Source organism: Dipteris shenzhenensis, chromosome 3 (genome assembly GCF_047967505.1).
Source record: "Dipteris shenzhenensis isolate YYH24624 ecotype China chromosome 3, Dip_SZ_1.0, whole genome shotgun sequence".
Lineage (NCBI taxonomy): Eukaryota > Viridiplantae > Streptophyta > Polypodiopsida > Gleicheniales > Dipteridaceae > Dipteris > Dipteris shenzhenensis.
This window is the reverse complement of record NC_141598.1, coordinates 1769359-1793833: the sequence shown is the minus strand read 5'-3', so window position 1 is coordinate 1793833 and position 24475 is coordinate 1769359. Positions and strand designations below refer to the sequence as shown.

The following is a 24475-nucleotide window of genomic DNA, read 5'->3' as shown; positions in this document are numbered from 1 at the left end:
CACGGACTAGATGGGTCTAAGGCTAGGGGTCTTAAATGCATTGAATGTGTAATGTGCCTAGGGGCAAGTGAAATAATGCATATCCGAAGAGAGGGGATTTGGTGCATTTAGGAGGCACCCTAAAATGAGGACATGTGGCATACTAGGTCCATCTAGGAAATTGGTGCTTGGTGGATTTTGCAAGCATGAGCTATTCATGGAAAAAGAGATTTCGAAAAAAGCTTGCGAACACCGAGATAAGGCTAGGAGGATAATTTGTGTGCCTGTACCGTGATTCATCGTAGACTTAGGCGTAATGGAACAGGTGTCAAAAAAGGGAACGTAATACCGATGTTGTGACCGTGCATTTCGGTGGACAGCACAAGCCTCTCCCTTGTCTTGCAGAAGCGTCCTACATTGTCAGTGTGGACAGCATCAAGGTCTCGGTATTGGTCGGCGTTGCCTCTCAGGTCTTTGGGTTTGCTATACGTGTGCACAGTGAGCTCTTCAGAAGCGCGTTCCGTGTTGTCTCGAAGATTGTTCTTTGTATTTTCTTAGTTCTCCAAGTATAAAGCAAGTTCTCCCCTGATTGGGGGAGGGGGCCCTCAGTGGTACAGGGACCCAATCGGTTGTCAACTCTATTCTCTCTGTATCCTGATCTCCTTTCTCTCTTTATGGTAAACAATGCTCATTTCTTGCTAAAGGTTTAAAGAAGGTCTTGCTGTGAATTACACTATCAGATTACCTTTGCATGTTACATTGAAATCAGAGCTTCGGTCTGTATCGAGCTTGACTACTGTGAGTGAATGGTTGTGTTGAGATCCTGAAAGGACACACAATTAAGCGCCATGGAAGGGTCATGAAAAGATTTCAACCTTGAAGACTTTGAAGAGGAGAAAGACTACCAACAAGATACGCTTCCGCCAAGTGCTCAAGAATTGATGGCGAACCTTCTAGAGCAGAATCGGATCCTCCTGCAGCAACTCGAAGAACATTCATCCCAGCTGGAAGAAAGCAGAAGATAGTTGGACAAACAAATTAACGTTTGGAGGAAAAAGAAGCAAAAAAACCGCTAGAAGAAAGAGGAACCACAGATTTTAAAAAACTGCTCTTGTTGATGCGTGAGGAACGCAAAAATGAGGAGGCACTGCAACGTGTAGAGCTCGCCTAGGCAGAGAGGCAACAAAAGCTAGACTGAGAGGCGATGCTTCTCCAGCACAAACATATGTTAGCTAATAGCCGCTATGCAGGCAAGTTTGAGCACAGCAGCCGTCACTGCCACAGCTTTGTCATCGACAAAGGTAACACCATTCACTTGGTTCTCTCGTCTCTCCCAGAATGGTTTGCCCGTGTTGACATACAATATCACACTGGTGCAGCAGTTGGGTGTGACGGAGAGCGCCAAGATGAAGCAATTCATTCGAGGATTGGACACGAGCATCCGTTATACCATTCGAAACTTCCACCCACCGGATTACGAGCGGGCGCTGACTCTCGTACAGAATCAAGAGATGATGCTGAACGGGGGAAAGCCCTAGCAGGCCCAGAAAGATTCCAAAGCTCCGCAGCAGTCATCAGGACAACTAGTTCCAAAAGAAAGATGGCTAGGCTTCTGGTCAAAAGAAGGAGTCCAAGCCCAAGATGACTCCGGATGAGAAGGCTAAAGCAGGCATTACGGGAGGCTATCTACAGCCCGACAAGCATAAGCGATACCACCAAGAACATCGTTGCTTTCATTGCCACCACATCGCTGGGCACGGCAAGAAGGATGGCTTGCCGAGAAGGCCGGAAAAGCGCCTACTTCGTTCATCGCCAATGTATTGGCTCTTTCAACCCCGCCTCTATCCTCAGGTACGAATGCCGTCTTCCCTGCTTTGAACGCCATTTCCACGGTGGTCTTTCAAGGTAAGGAGGGGATTTCTCAGATCAAAAGAAGGCATTCATTCGAGCGTATGTCACAGCTAATGGGCATCAGTTTATTGTCCTGTTCTATATGGGGAGTTCAGAAGATGCCATCTCCCCTCAGCTTGCCAAGATAGTGGGTGCACCTTGGTGCCTCACGAGCTTGCAGTGGATGGGTTTACACCCAGCTTGCGCAAACATATCACGCATAAGGCCATCCATTTCACTTTTTTCATTCAGAATGCCATATTTACGCGGGATTTTATTCAGACTCCTTTGATGGGGTGTGACATGTTCCTCGAGATGTAGTGGTTCCTGAGCTGTTCCGACGCCTGATTGGTGACAGGACACCTTCACAATTGTGGAAGGTTTAATTGAGCCTGTCGTGATACACAGTGATCAGAGCATACCAGGGATTCCGTTAATCTCTCATATTCAAGCAGGTTGCGCCGCCCGCAAGGGTGCCATGTGTGCACTTGTCTACATCCAGTGCCAAATCACTGCAGGTTGGCATGCTCATGAGCGAGGATGGTCGTACCATGGACGGTTGGTGCTACTTGGATTGTACGTGCATTGTGTTGACCTCAGTGGAACTGGACCTAGAGGAATATGAGCTGGATTCGAAGACCAAATATTGAGGATGCCTCTAACTTTGCGAGAGCTTCTCTGTGGAGCTGATGGAGCATTTGCATCGACGAGTGGGTGTTGCACCATAGTGGGTCATTGAGACGGTGTCATGGGGAGGTGTATTTTCTAGACCTGTGAATACCTTTAGCCTCTCATTGATTAGAATTGTAAAAAGGGCTGATCCAGTGTATTAATTCCATGGGCTAAGGCAAGGAGCTGAAGGGCAAGAGAGGGGTAAGATCCCACCACTAAAAATAGCTCCAGGGGCAACGTTTGGCAAGCTGGCCGGCCTGGGCAGCAAGCAGAAATGTTGAAATTCACTTGGAGGCAGTTTTCAGGAGAGGAGGAAGGCAGAGAGAGGCAGATCACAAGCTGGGAAAGTGCCCCAGGGCACTTTCCCAGCTGATTTTTGACTACCAAAGCACTCTGTGGGCTTCCAGAAACTCACAAACAGAATTCGACTACTTCCGAGGAGCCTCCCAGAAGAATTCACCATCAACCAGGGAGCTGCCAGGGCTACCAAAGCTCAATAACGAAATTCGCCTATTGCCCATGAGCTTCTAGATTGATTCGCCTACTGCCGAGGACCCTCCAGAAGAATTCACCTTCAACCAGGGAGTTACCAGGGCTACTAGACGCTCAAAAACGAAATTTGTCTACTGCCCTGGAGCTTCCAGATTGATTCTCCTACAGCCAGGGAACCTCTAGATTGATTCGTTCTCATCTAGGGTCAGTTGCTGGGTGTGGGGTTACGTGCCAGCTCTTGACAGCAGAGAGTTGCTTCCAGGATTCTTTATCAGATAGGTTGCACGGAGAGTTGCCTTCTTTTCCCTGTCAGCTAGAGTATACCCAGGAGGGCTGCAAAGGTTTGGCACTAGTAACAGCCTGTGAGAGCTGTGTGGCTGAGTCGGGCAGCTAGTAACAGCTCCGGGCTGTGTGCAAATTTTCTGTGTCTGAGGGATTGAGGCTTGGACAGCCAGGAAGAGGGTGATTCTGCCTTGTAGGTGTTGATGGGATTTTTGGAACTGTTGGCCATGGATTATGCACTGATTTGGATTCCTTTTTGAGCCAGGGATTGGCTGAGTAGCAGGTTGCTTGTGCTTGCTAGTGTTGAGATTGAGTTGGGCTGTGTTTGGACAGGTGCAAGGGCATTTAGCCTTGCTGTAATTTTGCCTTCTGAATAAAGAAATACTGAAAGGGGCGCAAAGGTTTGGGGCCAATCGGGTTTCCAGTTTCTGAGCAGGAGCAATCTGCTCCCCCTTTTGGATTCCGTGTGCTCTTTGTGTTGCTGAAAGTATTATTTAAGTGGCTGAAATAATAGTACTTGCTGGTTAATATTCATTCACCGCCCTGTAGTTTATCTGAAGGCAGGTTTCAGACGGGGTGTTGGGATTATAGGGGTCACCTCCCCATGTGTGAGTCCCCAAATGAGGATGACACAGGGGAGGTGTACCCGCAACATGTAAGGGATCTGTGTGTGAAAAGGGCGCTAGATGGGCTGAACAGGGATTCATCAGATTGTCTGCCATGTGGGCAGTGTGGACAGTCCCTAAGGCCGACTGTAAGGCACCGAAAACTTCTTTGCAGGTCGGCAAACATGACTGTCTCTATGGGTCTGGTTTAGGGCCTGACAGAGGTTGGAATGAGGCCCAGGTGATGGGGACGCAAGAGGCTTTAATTAGGGCTTTGAACAGGCAGCAGAGCCTGCGGCAGGCCGGCAGATAAAGGTACACGTGTCTGTAGCAGACAGGTGCAGTGGTTGGCAGAACAGGAGAAGGTGGTTCTATAGGTGCCTGCCACATGGCCACACGGGTCAGTAGACTGCAGTATGCAGTCGGGTCATTAAAGCTGTCAGGCAGGTTAGTTAGAGTCTGCCACGTGGCAAAGTGGTTGTCGTTAAAGATAGGGTTGGCCCAGTCTGTAGATCTGGTCAGCCAGATCAGCCGGGTTCTAACCCATAAAAGGCCGGGGGACTTGCAATTCATTTAGTGAGCCTCACAATTGGCTGCATATAGATGCAGCAGGGAGGTCTGGGATCAACACATATAGATTGTATTGGCTGCATTGCAGAGTAGCAAGGAGGTCTGATGGAGTGGCATCCAAGCAGCCCATTGAAACTCCCTTGGAGCACACAGGCTGACAGAGGATTGAAGGTGCGAGGAGGAGGTAGAAGACAACTCTGTTAGGTACTGAAGTTCACATTAGGCGGTCCCCTATCTGCTAGAAGGAGGCACGCTGAGCATACTTTTGTAACAGTTTTAGTCCATCTTGGGAGCAATCTACATAACATATTTTGCTGTTCTACTTTACCTTGCATTGTTAGAGATTTGTGTCTGTATCTATCTCTATCTACAATGGTAAGGAACGAGATTTGATTTTAGCATTGTGTGATTCGTGGGCTACGTTTCTTTACATTCTTCCATGATGGGCATATTGGCTACAGCAGCCAACCTCTGAGTCTGTTTTCTAACAAGTTTATCATTCTATAAAGAATTGTGCAGAATGAGCATCATGCATGAGCAGGTAGAAACTTTAAGCAAAGAGTCATGTATTAGAAGGATGTCGCATATGTCATGTCATCTTAATGTCCACCTACAAGAAGTAAATTCAAATAGAAAAAATAGGATAATGAGATTTAGTATTTCAGGACTTTTGGTTTTGTTCTCAGGTTTAATACAAGTACCATAAAGGTGCCATATGTATGTGCGTTATGTACGGTTCATGATGTTAGTTACGAGTGTATATGCAACTATGCAGCAATGTATTAGTGTGTTTGACGATAAAACCTCTTTTTATTCCTTTCTGGATGGGAACAAAATCATCACAGACTATGGGTTTTTTGAATATCAGGTTTGATTGTGATGGATAGTTGATTAAACAAGTCCAGTTCATCCCTTATAGAAAGGATGTTATAGCATTTGAAACTGCGAAGCTTTTTCATCCTGAAAGATCTTCAGACTTCATGGACATTCTAGCCCATACTTCTAATAGTGATGCGAAGTTTGTTCACCATTTGTAACTGCTTTATTTGAAAACCTTGGAACAATTCACAAATTTCTAATGCATCTCACTCCCGAATGGATGGTCAGAGTGAATCCCCATTTAAAACTATGTATGGTCAGACCCTTCCAAACCTAGGCACACACATTTGGGAGAGGGTTATTGATGCTGATCAATCTGTTGTGAATATTTAAGAAGTACTTGAGCACGCTAAAGGACATTTGTAGAGAAGCTCAAGTCTCACTTCCAATATGAGAAAACATTGAACATAAGAGAGGTTTTTGGCAATCCAAAGATGGAAATAGGGCTCTTCTAAAGATATCGTGATGGTCAAAGAATCTAATTAATTTGACGGCTATCCAAGATATAAAGCTAACAAAAAATACAGTGGACCTTTTCAAGGAAGGAGATAGATTTTCTTAGCACAGGCCAAACAATCTCAAGACTAAACATGTTCATCGAGAACGAAGGGCATTTTTCATGTCACAATTTATAAGATATAACCTCATGTACAAACTTTTGGCTGAAAAAGGACCAAGTGAGGAAGCCATTGTGCTTGAAACAAGTTCTTTTTTCTGAAGAGAAGGGTACTGTGTGTAAGCAATCAAGGATGCATCATATGTTGAAGCTCAAGAAACATCCATCATCAAATTCTTAGTGGGTAGATTCGTACTATGTAAGCAAACAAGGATGCATTATTTGTTGACGTTTAAGAAACACCATCATCAAATGCTTAGTGGATGGATGGAGATTCTTTGAAGAGTATCGAATATATGGAGGTTGCTTTTGCAACATAAGTATGAGGTTTGTTATTAGCGTTGTTATTGTTGCCGTGGCTATGTGATTCATGTTGATGATCCAACATAAGTTTCATTGGGGGAAGTTGTTTTGTGGCCTAGATCTTGTTGAGGGTTTTCAATAAAAATCACAGGCCTTGATGATAGTAGTGTCCAATAGTAGTTAAAGATGTACACACATGTACGTCGCTGGGCTGGTAGGATTTCAAATTGGGTGCAACTATTAATGGCGTTAAAGTGGATTTTTGTATGGGATAAAACCACCCTTTGCCAAGGGTGTGCCCATCACTATTAATGGCCTTAAGTGGATTTATAAAACCACCCTTTTACCAAGGGTGTGCCCATGAAGGAGTCACCTCCTCGAAATGGTGCATTGCAACTTGTATTTATTGTGTGCGACCACTCTATATTCGCTACTGCTCATTGGAAACAAAAATAATTTTGTGTGTGCACTTTCTCTATGGTGTTAAATTTTCTATTGTGTTGCCTGCAATGAAACTAGAAGGGTACGTTTTAGTTTTTGCATTTTGAGCGTAACAAGTGGGAATACATGCAATCTCAAGAAGCTTTACGTGTGTCAGAGCTGACCATTGTACAACATTATTTTCCCTTCAAGCTTTTGCATCCTACCTCAGCAAAATGTAGATTTCATAAGGCTACTTCTATCATGCTCTCACCATTGTACAACATTCTTTTCCATTCAAGCTTTTGCATCCTACCTCAGCAAAATGTAAATTTCATAAGGCTGCTTCTGTCACGTTTAGCTTCTTCGTAATTTGAAGTTTTCCTAGAGATAAAGGAGATTTTTAAGGGCTTGTGTAAAAAAATTTTATTGACCTAATTTGAAGGCATACAGAAAATCTGATATAAATTCTCATTAGGAGGTTGTGAGTGCTTGGTTACTCGTGATATCTGTTGAGAATGTATATCTATAATCTAATAATTTAGACTATATGTCAAAATTCTTGTTCCCAAAGGTGGTTGTTTCCTTTAGGGGAGGTTGTGTTCTCTTCAAAAAACGTTGATTGTAATACCAAAGGTCCTCTTACAAAAAAAAGTTGAATGACAAGAAAGGATGCTTTGATTCTACCCTTCAGATGCAACACTTAATGAAGTACCATTGAGTGCTCAACTATATTATTTATTTCTAGTAGAAGTTTGTGAAATGCATTTGTTTAATTCATATTGTCCATGATGTATTGTGCTTTCTATTGTGCAGAGGTATGGTATATGGGCGGATTGGAGCAACCCTTACCTCACTTTAAATCCCGACTATGAAGCTGCTCAGGTTAGCGGTGCGTTTGCCCCTTGACTATTTTTTGATTTGCATTTATGTTGCTGAGTGGTATTGCAAAAGCACATCAGAGTTGTTGCTATAATGATCCTCGTCACTCTCAAACGCGCATATATATAAATAAAATATAAATATAAACATAAACAAACAAACAAACAAGTAAATAAATAAATATAAATATAAATATAAATATTAACGTGAATAAACAAACAAACAAACAAACAAACAAGTAAATAAATAAACAGAAAATCTAAATTTGTACGATTGGATATATTCTAGTCTTACAAAGGTATATATGTGTGTGTGTGTGTGTGTATTTCTGCAGCAATCCTTCTTTGATTGCTTGCAGACGCACTGCATAGATCATGATATATATATCTAGCATACACTGAGATTTTCAGCTGAGGTAATTTCGGCTGCCTCATTTTGAGATTGCTACTCCTGTAATATAATCAATAAAAAGTTTCCACTAAAAAAAAGTGTGTGTGTATTTATGTATATGTATATGTGTGTTTTTTCTGGATAGCTCTCTTGTAATATAAAGCACTCAAAAGTTTTCACTAAAAAAAAGTGTGTTTGTGTGTGTGTGAGTTTTTTAGAGCATCATTACGGCAATCTCTGTATGATGCTTGCCATGAGAATGACTTAGATGTATCTTCTTTAGAGGTGTTTTCCCACTGCTTTTGATTTTTCAGAATAGTTTGTTTTTGAGGCTATTCTTATTGTAAAAAGTTTTTCTTATTATAAATTTAGTGGTTTCACAAAAAAAAAGTGTGTGTGTGTGTATATATGTATGTATGTACAACATATACACTTTTTTTTTGGGGTGAAACTATGAACATCATATTATGTACAACATACACACACACATACACACATATATGTATGTATATACATATATACGTGGAGAGAGAGACAGAGAGAGACTAATTAACATCCTTGGGAGACCTCACGGGCCTATGGGACAAAGTACATAACTTGGAAAAGAAACTCATACAAGCCACAAAGAGCTGAAGCAAAGGGCGCGCTAGGGCCCTTGCTGATTGCTATGCTAAGCTAAACTATATACCTCAAAAATCTCAGAAACAAAACTCAGTGTTCGAAATCCGGCACTGTGGTAGCTCTTCGGTGGGCTGCAAAGATATCTCGGATCTGCCTTTGTTGGGCTTTCTCTTGCTGTGGTTGAGGGCATGGTCTGCTCGACTTGTGTATAGTCCCTCTCCGTGTCATGCGTGGAATCGGTGGTACTGTGTCGCCCCTCTGTTGATCCATGCTGCTTGCATGTCTGTTAACTCCTCATCCTCCACCCCCCCCGGTGCCCCGGATCTGACTCTAATACATAGAAGTTTGTGACATGTCGCTATGATCGGTCAGCCTCAACACCTGTGGTGTTGTGAATGCATGTTGCTGTGTGATTTGTCGTAGTAGCGTCTCTCTGTGTCGTCGCATCTCGATCAAATAGAGTCCAATACAGACCTTATCGTGGAAGTGGGTTAGCTGGGAGAGTGGACCAAAGCCATGCCTCTCGTGAAAGAGACAGTGATAGCATCCCTGGATGTGAGAGTAGGCTGGGCAGACACATAAGAAATGTTCCTTTGTCTCAACTGTCTCCAATATGCATAATCTACAGATCCGCTACTCTCTAGGTATGCCAACGGCTCTCCTTGCCCTGATCCCCAGTTGATGTGACGAGACCTGTATGTGACCAATAGCAATCCTTAGTGCATGTGAGACTCCTCTATCCTCAAGGTACTGCGATTTGATGATGAGTCCATCCTCCAATACTCTCAAGAAATGATCACGAGCGGTAGAATTGGATCTTGGTGGGAACTCCTGAACTCCTGGTCCCCTCCCCAAGTTTGAGGTGTATAGAGCTTGAGAGGAGAACTAACCGTATGATACTGTTAATCTCATCATGGGGGAGCAACTCGGGTGGTGCATCAATGCTATATTGGAAGGGGGGCAGCCGGTCCATCTGGATATCGGGCTGGCAAACCATGTGGAGATGCGTGCATACCATGTATCAGCCCCGCTCTCTGCTAGTCCTATGGAAGACTCTAGTGCCAACCTCTATAGTCTCGCGTGAGGTAAGGCCCATACGAGGCAATTCACTGTTTGAAACATGGCATCGACTTGGAGAGGTGTCATGGCGAACCCTGCCTGTACTATCTGATGTGGAACTGAGGGCTTACTCCGAATTATCCTGGCACCGATAACCACATGTAGCCGCTCAAATCTCTTCCACTCTGTTGTCAAGAGGTCACTCCCCAGAAAGGTGCTGCGTACATGATAGTCGGCTTCACCAGGTTGTTAAAAAGCTAGCCTTTCGTCGGGGGTACCTGAAAGTAAGCCTGCAAGCACTGTCTCTCTACTCGGCTCCCTATCCACGCGTGAGTCATGCTCTGGCTGCATGTGCCATCCCGTAAACTGGCCCTGTGAAGACTGCCCCCAAGTATGTGTAGGAATGCAATATCTCTATTGGCTTACCTCGGTAAGTGAAACTATGTCGGTGTAGTATAGCACGTGAGGTGTTGAAGATCATGACCTTGGTCTTCCCAAGGTTGATTATCAAGTCTCTCTCCCCTCTAGTGCGTCCATATGTGTTAAGCACTACATCTATTTCCTATACTACAGATCACGGGAGCAGCACCAATTCTTTCCTCCCAGCCAACCTTGCTGAAGCATACGAGCTAACGGAAAATTACGAATCAGAAAAACATACGTAAATCACACATTCTCTTCTCTCTCTAGCTTCAAGAAGCCCCATCTCCCTAGTTGGATCTAGATGCCACATGTCATCATCACAGGGCCTTCCTAATGCAACATTTCACCCCTCTCTTGGGATGCATTAATATCCTTTGCCCCTAGGCACATACCTTGCATTAGGCCCTTAGCCTTAGATCCACCTAGTCTGGTGCTATCAACCCTCACCTAGGACCTTGACATTAATTCCCTCCCGATCATTTACATGAAGCGCAAACAAATATATATTACAAATATAGATCCTTTAAGGGAAATGTCGACTGATTCTTCCGAGGTCATGCAACCTCGGCTAGAGCGTAACATTCCTTTCCTCTTGAGACACCAGCGTCCTCAATGATAAAGTCTGGGAACACTCTCCGCAACTGGTATACGGATTCCCAGGTAGCTTCGGATAGAGGCTGACCATGCCATGTAACCAATACCGTGGGTATCTTCCGATTTTGTATTTGCATTGTCCCTCGGTCCAGGATTCTTGTTGGTTTGCGCCTCGCATTATCCTGTATCTCCTGAAACAAAACCACACCTTCGATTAGTGAGTCACCTGTATGTAAAAATTTCTTTAAGCGCGAAACATGAAAAACCGGGTGCACCTTACACCCCTGTGGCAATTCTAATTTATAGGCTACTTTGCCTATTCTCTTTAGAATTAACCACGGCCCACAGTATCGAGGTGATAACTTAGCACACTCTCCTGAAGTCAACGACTTCGAGTGCAAAGGAACTTTGAGAAAAACTTTTTCTCCTTCCTTAAATACTCTTATAGACCGGTTTTCATCCGCATACACCTTGGCTCTATCCACAGCCTGGCGGATATTAGCTCTCGCAAGTGCTAGCATCTCCCGCATCAGAACCACAAAGTTCGCGGCACTAGGCACTTTCTGAGGTACTCCAACTATAGTTGGATTTGCTGGTCTATAACCATAGTTCAGCTCAAACGGACTGAACCCTGTAGAGGAATGTTTTCTATCATTGTAGGCAAACTCCAACAATGGCAACCACTTGTCCCATGTATGTTGCCTCAATGACACATATGCCCTCAGCATATCCTCTAAAGTCTGGTTGACTCTTTCCATCTGACCATCCGTCTCAGGATGATTCCCACTACTCATTCCCAACCCAGTCCTTAGTGTCTCAAATACCGCTGTCCAAAAATGACCGGTAAATCCGACATCTCTGTTGACACTATCGATCTCGGCAATCCATGTAGACGAAATGTATGTCTAATGAACAAATCCGCCACTTGCGGGGCACCAATAGACTCCCTAGTCGGAATGAAGTGAGCCATCTTGGTTAGACGATCAACCACCACAAGGATAGAATCATACCCTCCTTGTGTTGTAGGCAGCCCTACAATAAAGTCCATGGAAATGCTCTCCCACTTACTTAGTGGTATTTCCAAGGGCTGTAAAAGTTCGGGTGGCTTCACCCTCTTGGCCTTGCTTACTTGACACGAGAAACACCGTGTCACATATTCATGAATATGCTTTTTCATCTTTGGCCAAAAGAAATCTCGTTTCACGAGATCATATGTCTTCTCGACTCCTGGATGTCCCGCACACGGGCTATCATGGCACTGTCGAATGACTCTCTGCCTGAGATCATTCTGACTAGGTACTACCACCTTGCCATTTCTTTCTAACATACCATCCCTTATGGTATATCTTGCATATGTTTGGCCTTTTTTGGATGTCAAGTCATCCTTTTCATTTTCCCCGGGTTTTAACACATAAGCCTTAGGCCATAAGCTTTGGACAAACTCGTCCACCTTTTGAGTTTCTCTAATCTCGGTCATTAGACACTCTCTAATACCGTGAAACTCAGGTTGTGCATAATGCGAGACAACGCATCAGCAACCTTATTATCTTTTCCTCTTCGGTACCGAATCGTTAAATTAAACTCCTGCATGAGCTCTACCCACCTAGCTTGGTGGCCCCTCAAGTTAGGCTGTTTACAAAAATGTTTCAGAGTATCATGATCCACATCCACATAAAACTCTGAACCATACAAATAATGCCTCCATGTTTTCAAAGCATGGATAATAGCATACAACTCCAATTCATGAGTTGGCCAATTCCTTTGAGAGGGAGAAAGCTTCTTGCTTTCAAAGGCTACTGGCCTTCCCTCTTGAAGGAGAACTGCTCCTACCGCAATGCCACTTGCATCGGTTTCCAGGAACAACGGTTTCTGGGGATCAACTATTTTTAACATTGATCCTGTGACCACAGCTTGTTTTATGGTGTTAAAACTTTCTTGTTGATTCTGTCCCCAACTAAAAGGTACTTTATCTGAGGTCACATTAGTCAATGGCGATACTATTTCGGAATATCCTCTGATATGCCTTCTATAAAATTGGACAAATCCCAAGAATGATCGCAACGTGGCTAGACTTTGAGGGATTGGCCAAGTTAGTATCGCAGCCACTTTCTTCAGATCCATTTCTACCCCCTCTGGAGTAATTATGAATCTAAATATTCAAGCCTAACCATACACAGTATAGTTTTCTTTCTATTTATATAAAGACTGGCTTTCCTCAAAGTACTGAACACTTTTCTTAAGTGTTCACGATGTTCAGTAATACTTTTACCGAATATCAAAATATCGTCAATAAAATGTACTACAAACTTTCCGATATACGGACGTAGTAAATTGTTCATAAGCATGACGAATGTCGCTGGAGCATTGGTAAGTCCGAAGGGCATTACCAAAAACTCATAATGACCAAACCTGCTTCTGAAAGCGGTTTTATGCACATCCTCGGCTCTTATCCGGATCTAATGGTAGCCACACTTAAGATCTATCTTGCTGAAAATCACGGCTCCATGTAATGCATCTAGCAAATCATCAATCCGAGCCATCGGATACCTGTGCTTAACAGTGATATTATTCAATGCTCTGTAATCTATACAGAGGCGAAACGTATCATCCTTTTTCTTCTTTAATATCACTGGCGAAGCAAAAGGTGAGAAACTTGGTTGAATCTGCCCCAACTTGAGGTATTCTTTCAGTTGTCTACGCACCTCCGCCTCTTCAGTAAAGCTCATTCTATAGGGAGGTCTATTTACAGGTTCTGCCCCCGGGATCAGTTCAATTTTATGCTGAACATTCCGCACTGGAGGTAACCCATAAGGTAGTTCATCCCTAAAACATTGAGAGAACTCATTTGTTATAAGATTAGCCAGCTTGGCCATCTCACCACTTTGCGTAACATCAGTGCTAATCGAAGAATCATCAACCGGCTCTACCGATGCTGTGCAAAGGAATAAAAGCTCCTCTTGAGCTTTTCGGTTTTCCATCACGGAAACCAACGGTCCCTGAGGTATATCTTTCTCACCTCTCAAGACATAAAGCACATCATTCATCTTGAATTGATATACGTGCCTTTTCCAATCAATGGTTGGATTCTTCCTAGAATGCCACGCCATATCCAGGGCTATATCTGCATGAGCAAGCTTGGTCATTTCAAAATCAAGCTTCTCAGCATAGTCCTGAATCCGAAGCTCCAACTGGGTAACCCTTTGGTCCCATACTTCAGTCGAACTTCCATCTGCCATCCTGACTGTATACGCATAGTCAGATGGACTTGTCTTCAATTTCAGCCTCTTCACGAGCTTGGAGTTAATCACATTGTGAGTTGACGCCTAGTCAAACAACACAATGACATCATGATTGGCCACTTGCCCTTTCATTTCAATTAACTCCGTATCATTAAAGGCTGTATACCTCGTTGCTGTGGGCTTAGATATGATGTTATTAGGTGCACTCGTCACTAGCTTATCAACAGACACACATAACAAACAAGGTACTAACCTCTGAGAAGATCCCGCTAGCTGAATCTGCATCTCTTCCGCTCTGGGACTTCCCTCCATCTCCACGTCGCATTCTGAGATCACCATCTCAGCCATTCGACGATCTTTGTTACGTGGACAATCCTTCCATTGATGAGGCTGAAGGCAACCAAAACATAAGCCTTCTCTCCTCGCTTTTTCCCTTTGTTCTGGGTTTAAGGGAGACTTAGACCAAGCCCGGGCTGCCATTGGGGTTACTTTCCTCTTCACTTCAATGGTGGTACTTGGTTTAGGAGTTTCAGCCGGTTTCGCCTGCTTGGCTTGACCACTCGGCTGAGAACCACTCCCTTTACTAATCCATTTCCTCTTAAACCCAGATTTCTTCGGATACCCATACTGGGTTCCGACCTGTGCAAACCCACTTGGCTTGCTGCCCTTGGCATCTTCATAGTTCAGGGCTATGGCTAATGCATCATCTAACGTGTTCGCATACTTAGCCCGAACTTCCATTTTTATTCGATCATTCAATCCAAATATGAAATCTTTCACTTGGATTGATTGAGGCAGGGGTTCATCAACTTTCATTACACTCTCTCGAAACTTATCAGGTATTCTGACACCGATAAATTTCTCTCACGAAGGTTCCTATATTGATCCCAAGCTCGGGATGCTTCGTCAGGAGGTAAGAAGTGTTTCCTGAATTCTCTTTTAAACCCCTCCCAGGTAGTGGATGCTATACCATCTTTTTGTTGCTTAATCCACCACCTATCTGCTGCCTCACTAAATATGTAGGTGGCCTCGCGGATCTTCTTGATGTCATTTTTGATTTCACAAATGGCGAACGCTCGTCCCATTTGTGTAACCAGGTCTCAATGACATCGGAACTATGGTCATTCATCCGACTAGAATACTTTTCCGGTCTATAATTGGCAATATTTGGTACTTTAGCCTTCCTAGGCTCGACCGTATGGACACTAGACTCCGGTTCCATTGGAGCCTTTCCCTTCTCCTCTCGAGAAGGTTTGGCAGACATACTGTGTATCGCTCTCCTAAGGTCAGACTGCCCTGCATTGGCCTGTAACTGCTCCGCTAATAACTGTTGCAAGGCATCCTCAAGCAATGTAATCCTGCCAGATAAGGTATGAGCTACTGGGCGCGACACCTACTGGGTTGGCCGGACTCCTGACTCACCAGGGTCCCTCCTGGAAGCCCCTTCTTCTGCTTCCATCCAGTTCAATGGGTGTTTTGTTTTGGTTTGTTTTGTTTTTTTTTTAAAAACCGCTAGAAAACTGTATTTACAAACTGACGCAATTCAGTGTAGTGACACTCTGACACAATTCCCTATACTAGGGAATTCCTGCAATCCCACATGCACACTGACACAGGCATATATCCCAAATAGCGCTTTTCCCTATCCTAGGGAAGCTCCTGCAAACTAACTCTGACTGAAGCACATAGGCATAATCTCAAGCATAAAATGTCCCTGCTACAGCATCAAACCTTCATGCAGACTAATCACTTACGAGATGCTGTTTTTTTTTTTTTTTGAAAGCGGAGCATCAACCGACTAAATCAAGAAAATAAAAAAAAAACACCGAATTGACGAAGGCCAAAGAAAGCTCCCTGGTCGTTCGCTCCTGCATGACGGCAAATGAAACGATCTTTTGCAATCCCTCTAGTCTCCGTTGATTCCGTGTTCCACTAGCTAATTCAATGAATAATAGGCTCTATTCCTTCCAAAAGGATCGCAGGTAATCCCGACTGGATACACGCCTTAGCTCCACGAAGCAATTTCGCCTCGATTTAGAATCGCCTTGTTCAGAACATAATTGACGAAATGTTCTCTGCGAAGTCTGCCCACTATTCCGCTGTCACTAACGAGACGATCTTTCTCTCTATTCGTGTCGAAGGGTCTCCCCGTTCACGAGCTACTGTTACGCCCACCGTAGACCACGGGCAGCGCCAACCTTACGAGTTATTTCGTGATCACCCTTGACCACTTCAGATCACCTGCGCTCCAAAGCCTTTGCCTAACACCCCGCACTCTCCTTGAGGCAGTGCGGGATGACCACCGAACAGCCACATCTACGCTCCACGCCTGCTGTCCGTTGTCACGGGCAGCCCTCTCCAAATTTGTCGTCGCCTGTCGCAGGTTAGCGTCGATCCCATCCGTCCGTTCGTCACGTGGAGGTCACAAGTAGCCGAATCGCTCCACGCTCCTAGTACCTTCCCTTGGTCTCTTCCCTTGGGCTCTGATACCAAATGTTAAGCACTACATCTATTTCCTATACTACAGATCACGGGAGCAGCACCAATTCTTTCCTCCCAGCCAACCTTGCTGAAGCATACGAGCTAACGGAAAATTACGAATCAGAAAAACATACGTAAATCACACATTCTCTTCTCTCTCTAGCTTCAACAAGCCCCTCCCTAGATGGATCTAGATGCCACATGTCATCATCACAGGGCCTTCCTAATGCAACATTTCACCCCTCTCTTGGGATGCATTAATATCCTTTGCCCCTAGGCACATACCTTGCATTAGGCCCTTAGCCTTAGATCCACCTAGTCTGGTGCTATCAACCCTCACCTAGGACCTTGACATTAATTCCCTCCCGATCATTTACATGAAGCGCAAACAAATATATATTACAAATATAGATCCTTTAAGGGAAATGTTGACTGATTCTTCCAAGGTCATGCTACCTCGGCGAGAGCGTAACAATATGCCTTTGTAGAGAGAGGGAGAAATTCTATTAACGTCCACTGGAAACCAAAAGGTCTACGGGACAGCAAGAAACCCTCTAGTACATCTGCTTTAGGGAGGGCACTTGGCAGCTCCCAAGGAGTGCAAAAAGCAATCCCAATTATTTAGAGTACCTACATGATATTCTGGAGAGTAAACAGCCATACATCAGTTTAAGACTGAGAGTCTTTTGGTTTTGATTTAAACTCTCTGATTAGTGCTACCCCTTCATGGTAAACTGCCAATTTTCCATCCTTTCTGGCAGCCCTAACTTTAGCTAATTCAGTTGCCTTAATCTTGAGTTGGGTTTGTGTAAGCTCCTCTGCTATCCATACTTTGGTGCCCTTCAGCTTGTAAGATTGTCGAAGAAGCTTGATCCGCATATCTTTTGACTTCAGTGTAAGGAGAGAGAGAGAGAGAGAGAGAGAGAGAGAGAGAGAGAGAGAGTTGTATTAACATCTTCGGAATGCCTCGCGGGCCTACGAGATAAAGTACAATCAAGAAAGTAACTGTTACAAGCCTCTGTGGATTGAAGCAAAGGCTCGCTAAGCCCCTTGCTGAGTGCTAAGCTAGCAAACTCAAAACTCAAAACTTAAATCTCAAAGCTCATCCATGCAGAGCTAGTGCTCGAAAATACATATCCAGGCTCCATGGTGGCTCTCTGATGGGATGCCAAATGTCTTGTATCTGTGTCCGTCAGGTCATCTACTGTGTGGCGGGGGGCATGGTCTCCGGGGGATCTCTATATCCGACGGGCCATGTCAAGAGTGACACCTTGGCTCTGACGGTCTCTTCTGAGTAGGGTAGTGGTAGAGTGGATCTCTATCGTGTGTGCTCTGCTCAGCCTCTGCATTGTGCGTGGTGGGCTCTGCTGTTTGCATCATCTCTTCCCGCCGATCCATGCTGTCCTCATGTCGGCTATCTCCTCCTCCTCCTCCTCCTCCTCCTCCACCCCACTGTGTCTTGGGGTGTTGGAATTATCGCCATAATTTATGGCAGTGATCAATGTATGACTAATAAGTAGTTTAGGGGCACTTTTCCCTCTTTAGAGGTTTTTCCTCCTAATCGCAATTAGGATACCCAACTACGGTTAGTAGTTAGTGGTTGAGTTAGGGTTTTGTCAAAGTGACAAAACCCCAAGTTTTGTATGTTGTTATCAATCTCTTCAACGATCGTGTGTTGACTCTCACAAGTCTGCTCTCTCTCACACACACTCTTGCACTCACGCTTTGTCTCACATTTGGTATCAGAGCAAGTTTTGCTCTTTGCCCATCATCCTTTCACTCTTGTGCTGGTTGTATACCCTGCATCCACGAACTACAACCGTCCGTATTGTCCGCCGTCGTACATCGTACTTGCACGTAATACTTGGTGGAGGGGGTGTATCGACTGTACGCTGCAGTACTATTGCACCTACTCCGCTCAACATTTGCCTCGTCCGTACAACCTCTACATTGTTAGCCGTACAACCATTGTATGGTGCTTCTGCCGTACAGCTTCTTCACCTCTTGCTGCCCTACGTGTGTCGTACCCTGCTGTTGCCGTACACAGTTCTACCAGTACACTCCACCGTACCTTGGTCGTCAGCGCCGTACAAAAATCTCTGCTGTCCGTACAACTACACTCTACCTTATAGCACTGCTGTACTACGACACATTTACCGTACAAGCAGTCTTTACTGCTTGTTATCAGCCAGTTCAGTTGCTGGCCGCCCTCTTTTGATTGCAATTTCCCTGTAGAAATTGGGGCTTTTGTGATTGGGCTGCAATTTCTCAATGTACGAGGCGTTTGGACACTTTGCAGGCAGGTTTGGACTCAGATTGAGTGACATTGTAGACATATGCCATTTTGCAGTGTCTTTTTGGGAGTTTTTGGCATTTGCAAGACATTTGGGTGCATTTTGAGCCTTTGATAGGCTGAGACAGCAAGCTGTCCTTTGGTTTTGGACATCCATTTTCCTATATTTGGGGCTTGGCTTGTGACCTTCACTAGCTCAAACTTCCCAGCCTGGTAGTTGAGTGTGTGCTTATAGTTCATTGAAAAAGGGATCTGGCCACGTGTGGAGAAGAGACCTATAGGCAATGATGCTAAGCATTCACTTGGCAAGACTGCATTATGGGAGAATCAAAATGAGAAAGCCCTAGGAATCTTCAGGAGAGCCCTCGATGAAAAGTACCACCATTATCTTGACCTCACAAAGTTTACATGTGAAAATTGGATTGTGGTGGAGACTCTATTTGGTTCCTCTTGAAGAATTCAAGATAACTCATGCATCTAGAGCTTGACTCACACGAGGGCAGGGAACTTTGGCTCGACTAGGGCGATGGTGATTTCAGGCACACTTCCAGACCCCCCGACGAAGGGATGGCTATTTGACACACTTGTGAGGCTGACAGCCATGTATGCAATGCCCTTCTGGGGGAGTAACGTATCGGCGACCGATTGGCATAGATTCAAGGGGCTATAGGTCCCTGGGTCTCACATAAGATCAAACAGGCATAGTTCACTATGGCACCACTTCAACTTCTTGCAATCTTCCAAACAATGACATATCTTGGGCCTTGCCTAGTTGGGGGCTACCGAGACTGGCATTAGAGTCATCCAGACAAGTACCCGTAAGTGGGGTTAGCACAGCCTAGTATGCACACATATCCAGATGGTTTGACAGGCAGAGTATTCAAATGACCGCCTTCCCCCCTTTTAGAAGTTTCCCAGCAAGATTCAGTTCTACCATGCTGAGAGTATCAGAGGATGGAATGATTATCACAGACTCCAGTATCTGGATGACAGACGGGTCTCACACACACTAAGGATTGCAATCGGATAGATGTGGGTCTCGTCCCATCAGCTGAGGATTGAGACAAAGAGAGCCACAAGCACAACTAGAGAGCAATGGATCTGCGAGTTATGCACACTGACAGAGGTGGACACAGAGGAGCACTTCCTATGTACCTTGAGATACGAGGACCGTACCAATGTCTCTTTCAGGACGGTCGAGCCACTCTGATCAACTTCCATGACTAGGTCTGCGTTGGCCTCTATGTGATAGAGATGCAGCAATATAGAGAGATCTTATTGCAACAGATCAAACAACATGAGGTGACATTGCCACGGGAGATAGATCGAGCACAGCGACACGTCATTGACTTCTATGCCTTGAAGTCAACCCCAAGTGAGACAAAGCAGAGTGCAATTGTGTGTGTGTGAGAGCAGACTTGTGAGAGTCAACATACTATCGTTGAAGAGATTGATAACAACATACAAAACTTGGGGTTTTGTCGAAGTGACAAAATCCTAACTAACCCAACCACTAACTACTAGCTGTAGTTGGGTATCCTAATTGCGGTTTATAAAAAAACCTTTAAAGAGGAAAAAGTGCCCCTAACCCACTTATTAGTCATACATAGGTCACTGCCATGAATTATGGCGATAGTTCCAACACCCCCTTACAGTATGGCGATAGTTTTAACACCCCCTGCAGTGCCAATGTGATGATGTACAAGGAAAAGATCAATCACCAAGGAGATAAGTTTAGGGCATTGCGAAATGCCTCTAACTTCTCACGTGGAAGTGCTTTAGTGAAGATGTTTGCAACATTGTCATGTGTGGAGACATAGATCATGCTGATCTCCCCTGCATGCAACTGTTTTTACTTGCAAGGCACTAAGTCTTATGGCTTGCAGTTTCCCAGGGGGGGTGACTTGCAGATGCGTGCTTACAGTGACTCGAATTTGGCTGGAGATTATGACACAAGGCAGTCCACTCATGGTAATTGTTTCTTTCTGGGTGATGCTTGCATTTCTTGGTTGAGCAAGAAACAATCTACAGTGGCTACCTCCTCATGCGAAGCTGAGTACTCGGCATCTTTCACAGCAACAGTTGAGTGTGTTTGGCTGCGTCGTTTAGTGGCTGATCTTCATCTAACATTGGAGGGTACTTCTCCTATTCTCACTAATAGCTCTAAGTCATGCGGGCTCGTGGGACTGTGTTGAAGGTCTTCTGAAAGTCTACAAAGTATGCATAGACTTTTTGGGATCTCGATTTCGCCTTCTCGGTGACAGCTTGTAGGGTGAAGATATGATCCAGAGTGGAATGCTGCCTCCGGAGACCAACCTGTCCTAAAGCTCGCTGTCTGATCTCTTTCTCTAGTACTGATCCATAGATCTTGGCCAGTGTGTGGCCAATCATAAGGGTGGATGAGATCAACATTTTCTTCCAAGCATCCATCTCTGGCATACCAGCCCTCAGAAAGCCCCCCTATGCATGGAATCTGGGCATTGGAAGCAATGATTCCTGTTCTTTTGCCTCCCCATACACTTCCCAGGTACTGATTGTATCATCTACTGCTGCCGTAATTTCATGCATCATGGACGAGCTGGGTGGTAACCATATCCTGGATTGTGGTTACAGTTGCGGTGCAGGCTGCTGCATTACATTTCTGCATTACCTCCTGGATTACTTTCTGTTTTCCCTAATTTTTCATCTCAAAGACTTTACTTTCCATAGAGGCAGGTCGAAGCTTGACCTCTTTACGTTCCTACGGTAAAAAGTAGATTTGTTCCCGTGGGTCTAAAACAACAGCGAGTTTGCTCCACTGTCTCTGATAGGTCATTGCATAGGGGTGGATCTTGGGGCAGAGTTGACGAGTTTATTGTTGGAGTCAAGGTCGTGGGAGCGGCAACTATTACTTTTTCATGTTCCATAGTGGCCTGAGATGTAATAACCCCCTAATTTTTCAACCCCTGAGCTGGGCTGGGGGGTCACCCCAAACTCAGCGTGAAGAAAGAAAAGAGAACCCTAAGCTAGGGCTGAGGTGAACTGGGGAGGGCTAGGGGTAGTCGCATCTGTACAGGAGGGCTGGAGAGACTGCGAGTCTGAGGCATAGGGGCTGTGAGGTAGTCATGATTTAGGGGAGGGGATGAGAGAGCTAACACACTGAGGGGGAGGGGCTGTAGGGTAGTCATGCATGCACAAGAGTAGATTAGTAAGTCATCAAAGAAAACCAAGGCTGATTCAAACTAGTAGGGCAGTATAATTTGTTTCATAAGAAACTGAAAGGTGGCTGGTGTCTAATTGAGCCCAAAGGCATTGCCAAATATTCATATAAGCCTTTGTTAATCCCAAATGCAGTCTTGTGCTGATCGCCCTCCTTTATTCACTTTGGATGTTATCTTTATTCATGAAAGGAATTGAGGAAACGAGTAGGACATTTATTCTCAGGCTGCAGCATAGTGCTACTGATGTATCTAGAAAAAGGCCTGGTAAAGGCTATGCAATTGGCAAAAGGTTTTGAACCTAAGTAAAATCCCAACGAGAAGGGCTTGGGCATTAGGGGTTTGCTCAAAGGTTCTGACAAGGGTGAAGCTAAGAAACGTCTAGCATCTAAGTTTGGGGAAAGAAAATCATATACCAGGCCTGAGTATGTTGATAAATCTCCAACGATTCCAAAGTTCCCTATTGTTAAGTCAAATGGAGGAAGCAAAACCAAGGAGGTTGAGAAAGAAAATTTGAAGAAAAGTTAACGACTACACTTGTTGAGGAAAGAAGGAAAAGAAATGAGTATTATCAGCATGGATAAAAGTGGACACCTAGCCATAGGTCAAAGTGCAAGGCAAGGACTGCTAAAAGGAAAGTGAGTATGATTATAGAACGTTGCAATTCTGAAACAAAATCTACTCTTGAGGATTGTTTGCATGTTGACAATGGGGAATCTGAGATTACTGTGCCATCTACTACTGAATATGAGCAAAAGCCTGATTCTTCATTCCTTTTTGATCCGGGTGGATACTTGAGGGTGCTCAATAAAACATTAGTGAGAATGGTTTTCATGTGGCAATCGACAGGCTGAAACAGTCACACTCGGAGTTTGATGCCTTTTAACATCCCCACTCCACTATGTAGTATGGATAAAAATATAGAGGCAAGGGTAAGGACCAGACAAAAGGGTAAATGTGCAAAAAGAGCAGATCCAAAGTTTTCTATTCATAAACCATTTCCCCCCATGTATCAGCCCTTATTCTTCCTGTGCTAACCTTTTTTACTGTCCTTCAAGGAAATGTTTCTATTTACCTTGCTCTTCTAGCTTGTGAGGCTACTGCTTGTGCCTTCTTTCAAGGCAAGGCCTTGTCCACGACCTCCCCTCATCCTTAAAAAATCGATTGCTTGGCATCCCTCCTAAAAAACCTCCAGGTGTTTGTCTGTCTAGCTCATTTTAAAGTTTGGAAAAAGCTTTGTTAGGCCAACTCGTGTTTGTGGAAATCCCAATCCTAGCATGCAATATTGACAAACAGATATAATGAAAAAGATTACAACCAATGTGGGTATTATCCCAACATTCCCCCTTATATTGCAAAACATGGTTGTTAACCAATAAGGAACATAGAAACTTTATAAATGAAATGCCTCAGTAGACACGTGTTAAGAAATATCATGTCCTAGATTTTATAAATGAAGCACCTCATAAACACCTATTAGAAATATACTACCCTAGACCATGTAGTATGCTATCAGATAGTGTTATGCTTTTAATTTCTTATAGACTCTACTTAGTATCTTATATGTGCCATCGTAGATTCAGGGGCATGCAAATTTTATATATAGCCTTTTTTTAATGTACTGTTATACATTTTTTGACATATTTTGTACTTTTAAAAATGAATGATTGTAAGTGTCTTAAATTTTCAGAGTCTTAAGAAGGCATGTCTAAAGCTTATCTAACGACTCACGACTAACGTGTCTAAACAACCATGATGCAAAATGGTTGAAATGACATGCGGACGAAAGACAATGAGACTACTTAACTCTTATATGAATCAATCCCCCCTTAAGAAGCAAGTTGTCCTAGATACCATGGAGGGGCCTACATAGAATGTCTCCTTTGGTAGTGGCTTTAGGGATGGTCCTCTCTAGAAAAATAGACTATTTAAACACATCCATCCTCTTGATGAAGTGATACTTGACGTCAATGTGCTTGTTTGTAAAATGGTCCACAAATCTCTTGGATCCATTGGGTTCTTGGCCAAAGCAATGGAAGAGTGATTATCACAACCAATGGGAACTGAAGCATGCTCTGTTTTTCCAGAATCACCAAGCAACCTCTGAAGGTAGATTGCTTCACATACTATGGTGGTGGGAGCCATATATTCAGCCTTTGTACAACAAAGAGCCATAGTGTTCTGCTTTTGCTCACCCATGATATACTCCCACTGACGACTGAATACTTTCTTTGTGAGAGTAAGAGATCCCTGTCTGACAATAAGCTCAGAAATGTTGTCTGTATGACTCAACTATTGTGATCATGGAGATCTTTCTACAGGAGTTTGTGTAGATGTTATTTGTGCAAACCGCAGTTTGTTTGTGATGTTCAAAAGCAGCGTTGTGAGGCTCCTTCGTGGACCCCTGCCACCTTCAATTTTCGTTCGGTTATGCAGATAGAAGTATTTGGACAGATGGCCTTAAAGGGCTATATCTATCGAGGAAGAAAACCTGTGCACTGGAGCCCATCCTCACGAACAGCACTAGCAGAGGCAGAACTTGAGGTGAATTGTGTGAACTGTTTTTCCAGGCCTATTTCAATGTGAAG

General features: G+C 44.2%; 1 protein-coding gene across 1 annotated transcript in view; it reads left to right on the top strand.

Moving 5' to 3' along the window:
* The window catches only part of OVA2 (tRNA synthetase class I (I, L, M and V) family protein), a 122526-nt gene that overhangs the window by 28828 nt on the left and 69223 nt on the right, over positions 1-24475 (top strand). The window contains exons 7-8 of the mRNA XM_087372987.1: positions 7525-7593; positions 24324-24431. Of these exons, the coding sequence (XP_087229113.1) occupies positions 7525-7593; positions 24324-24431 (177 nt within the window). The remainder of the gene's footprint in view (positions 1-7524; positions 7594-24323; positions 24432-24475) is intronic.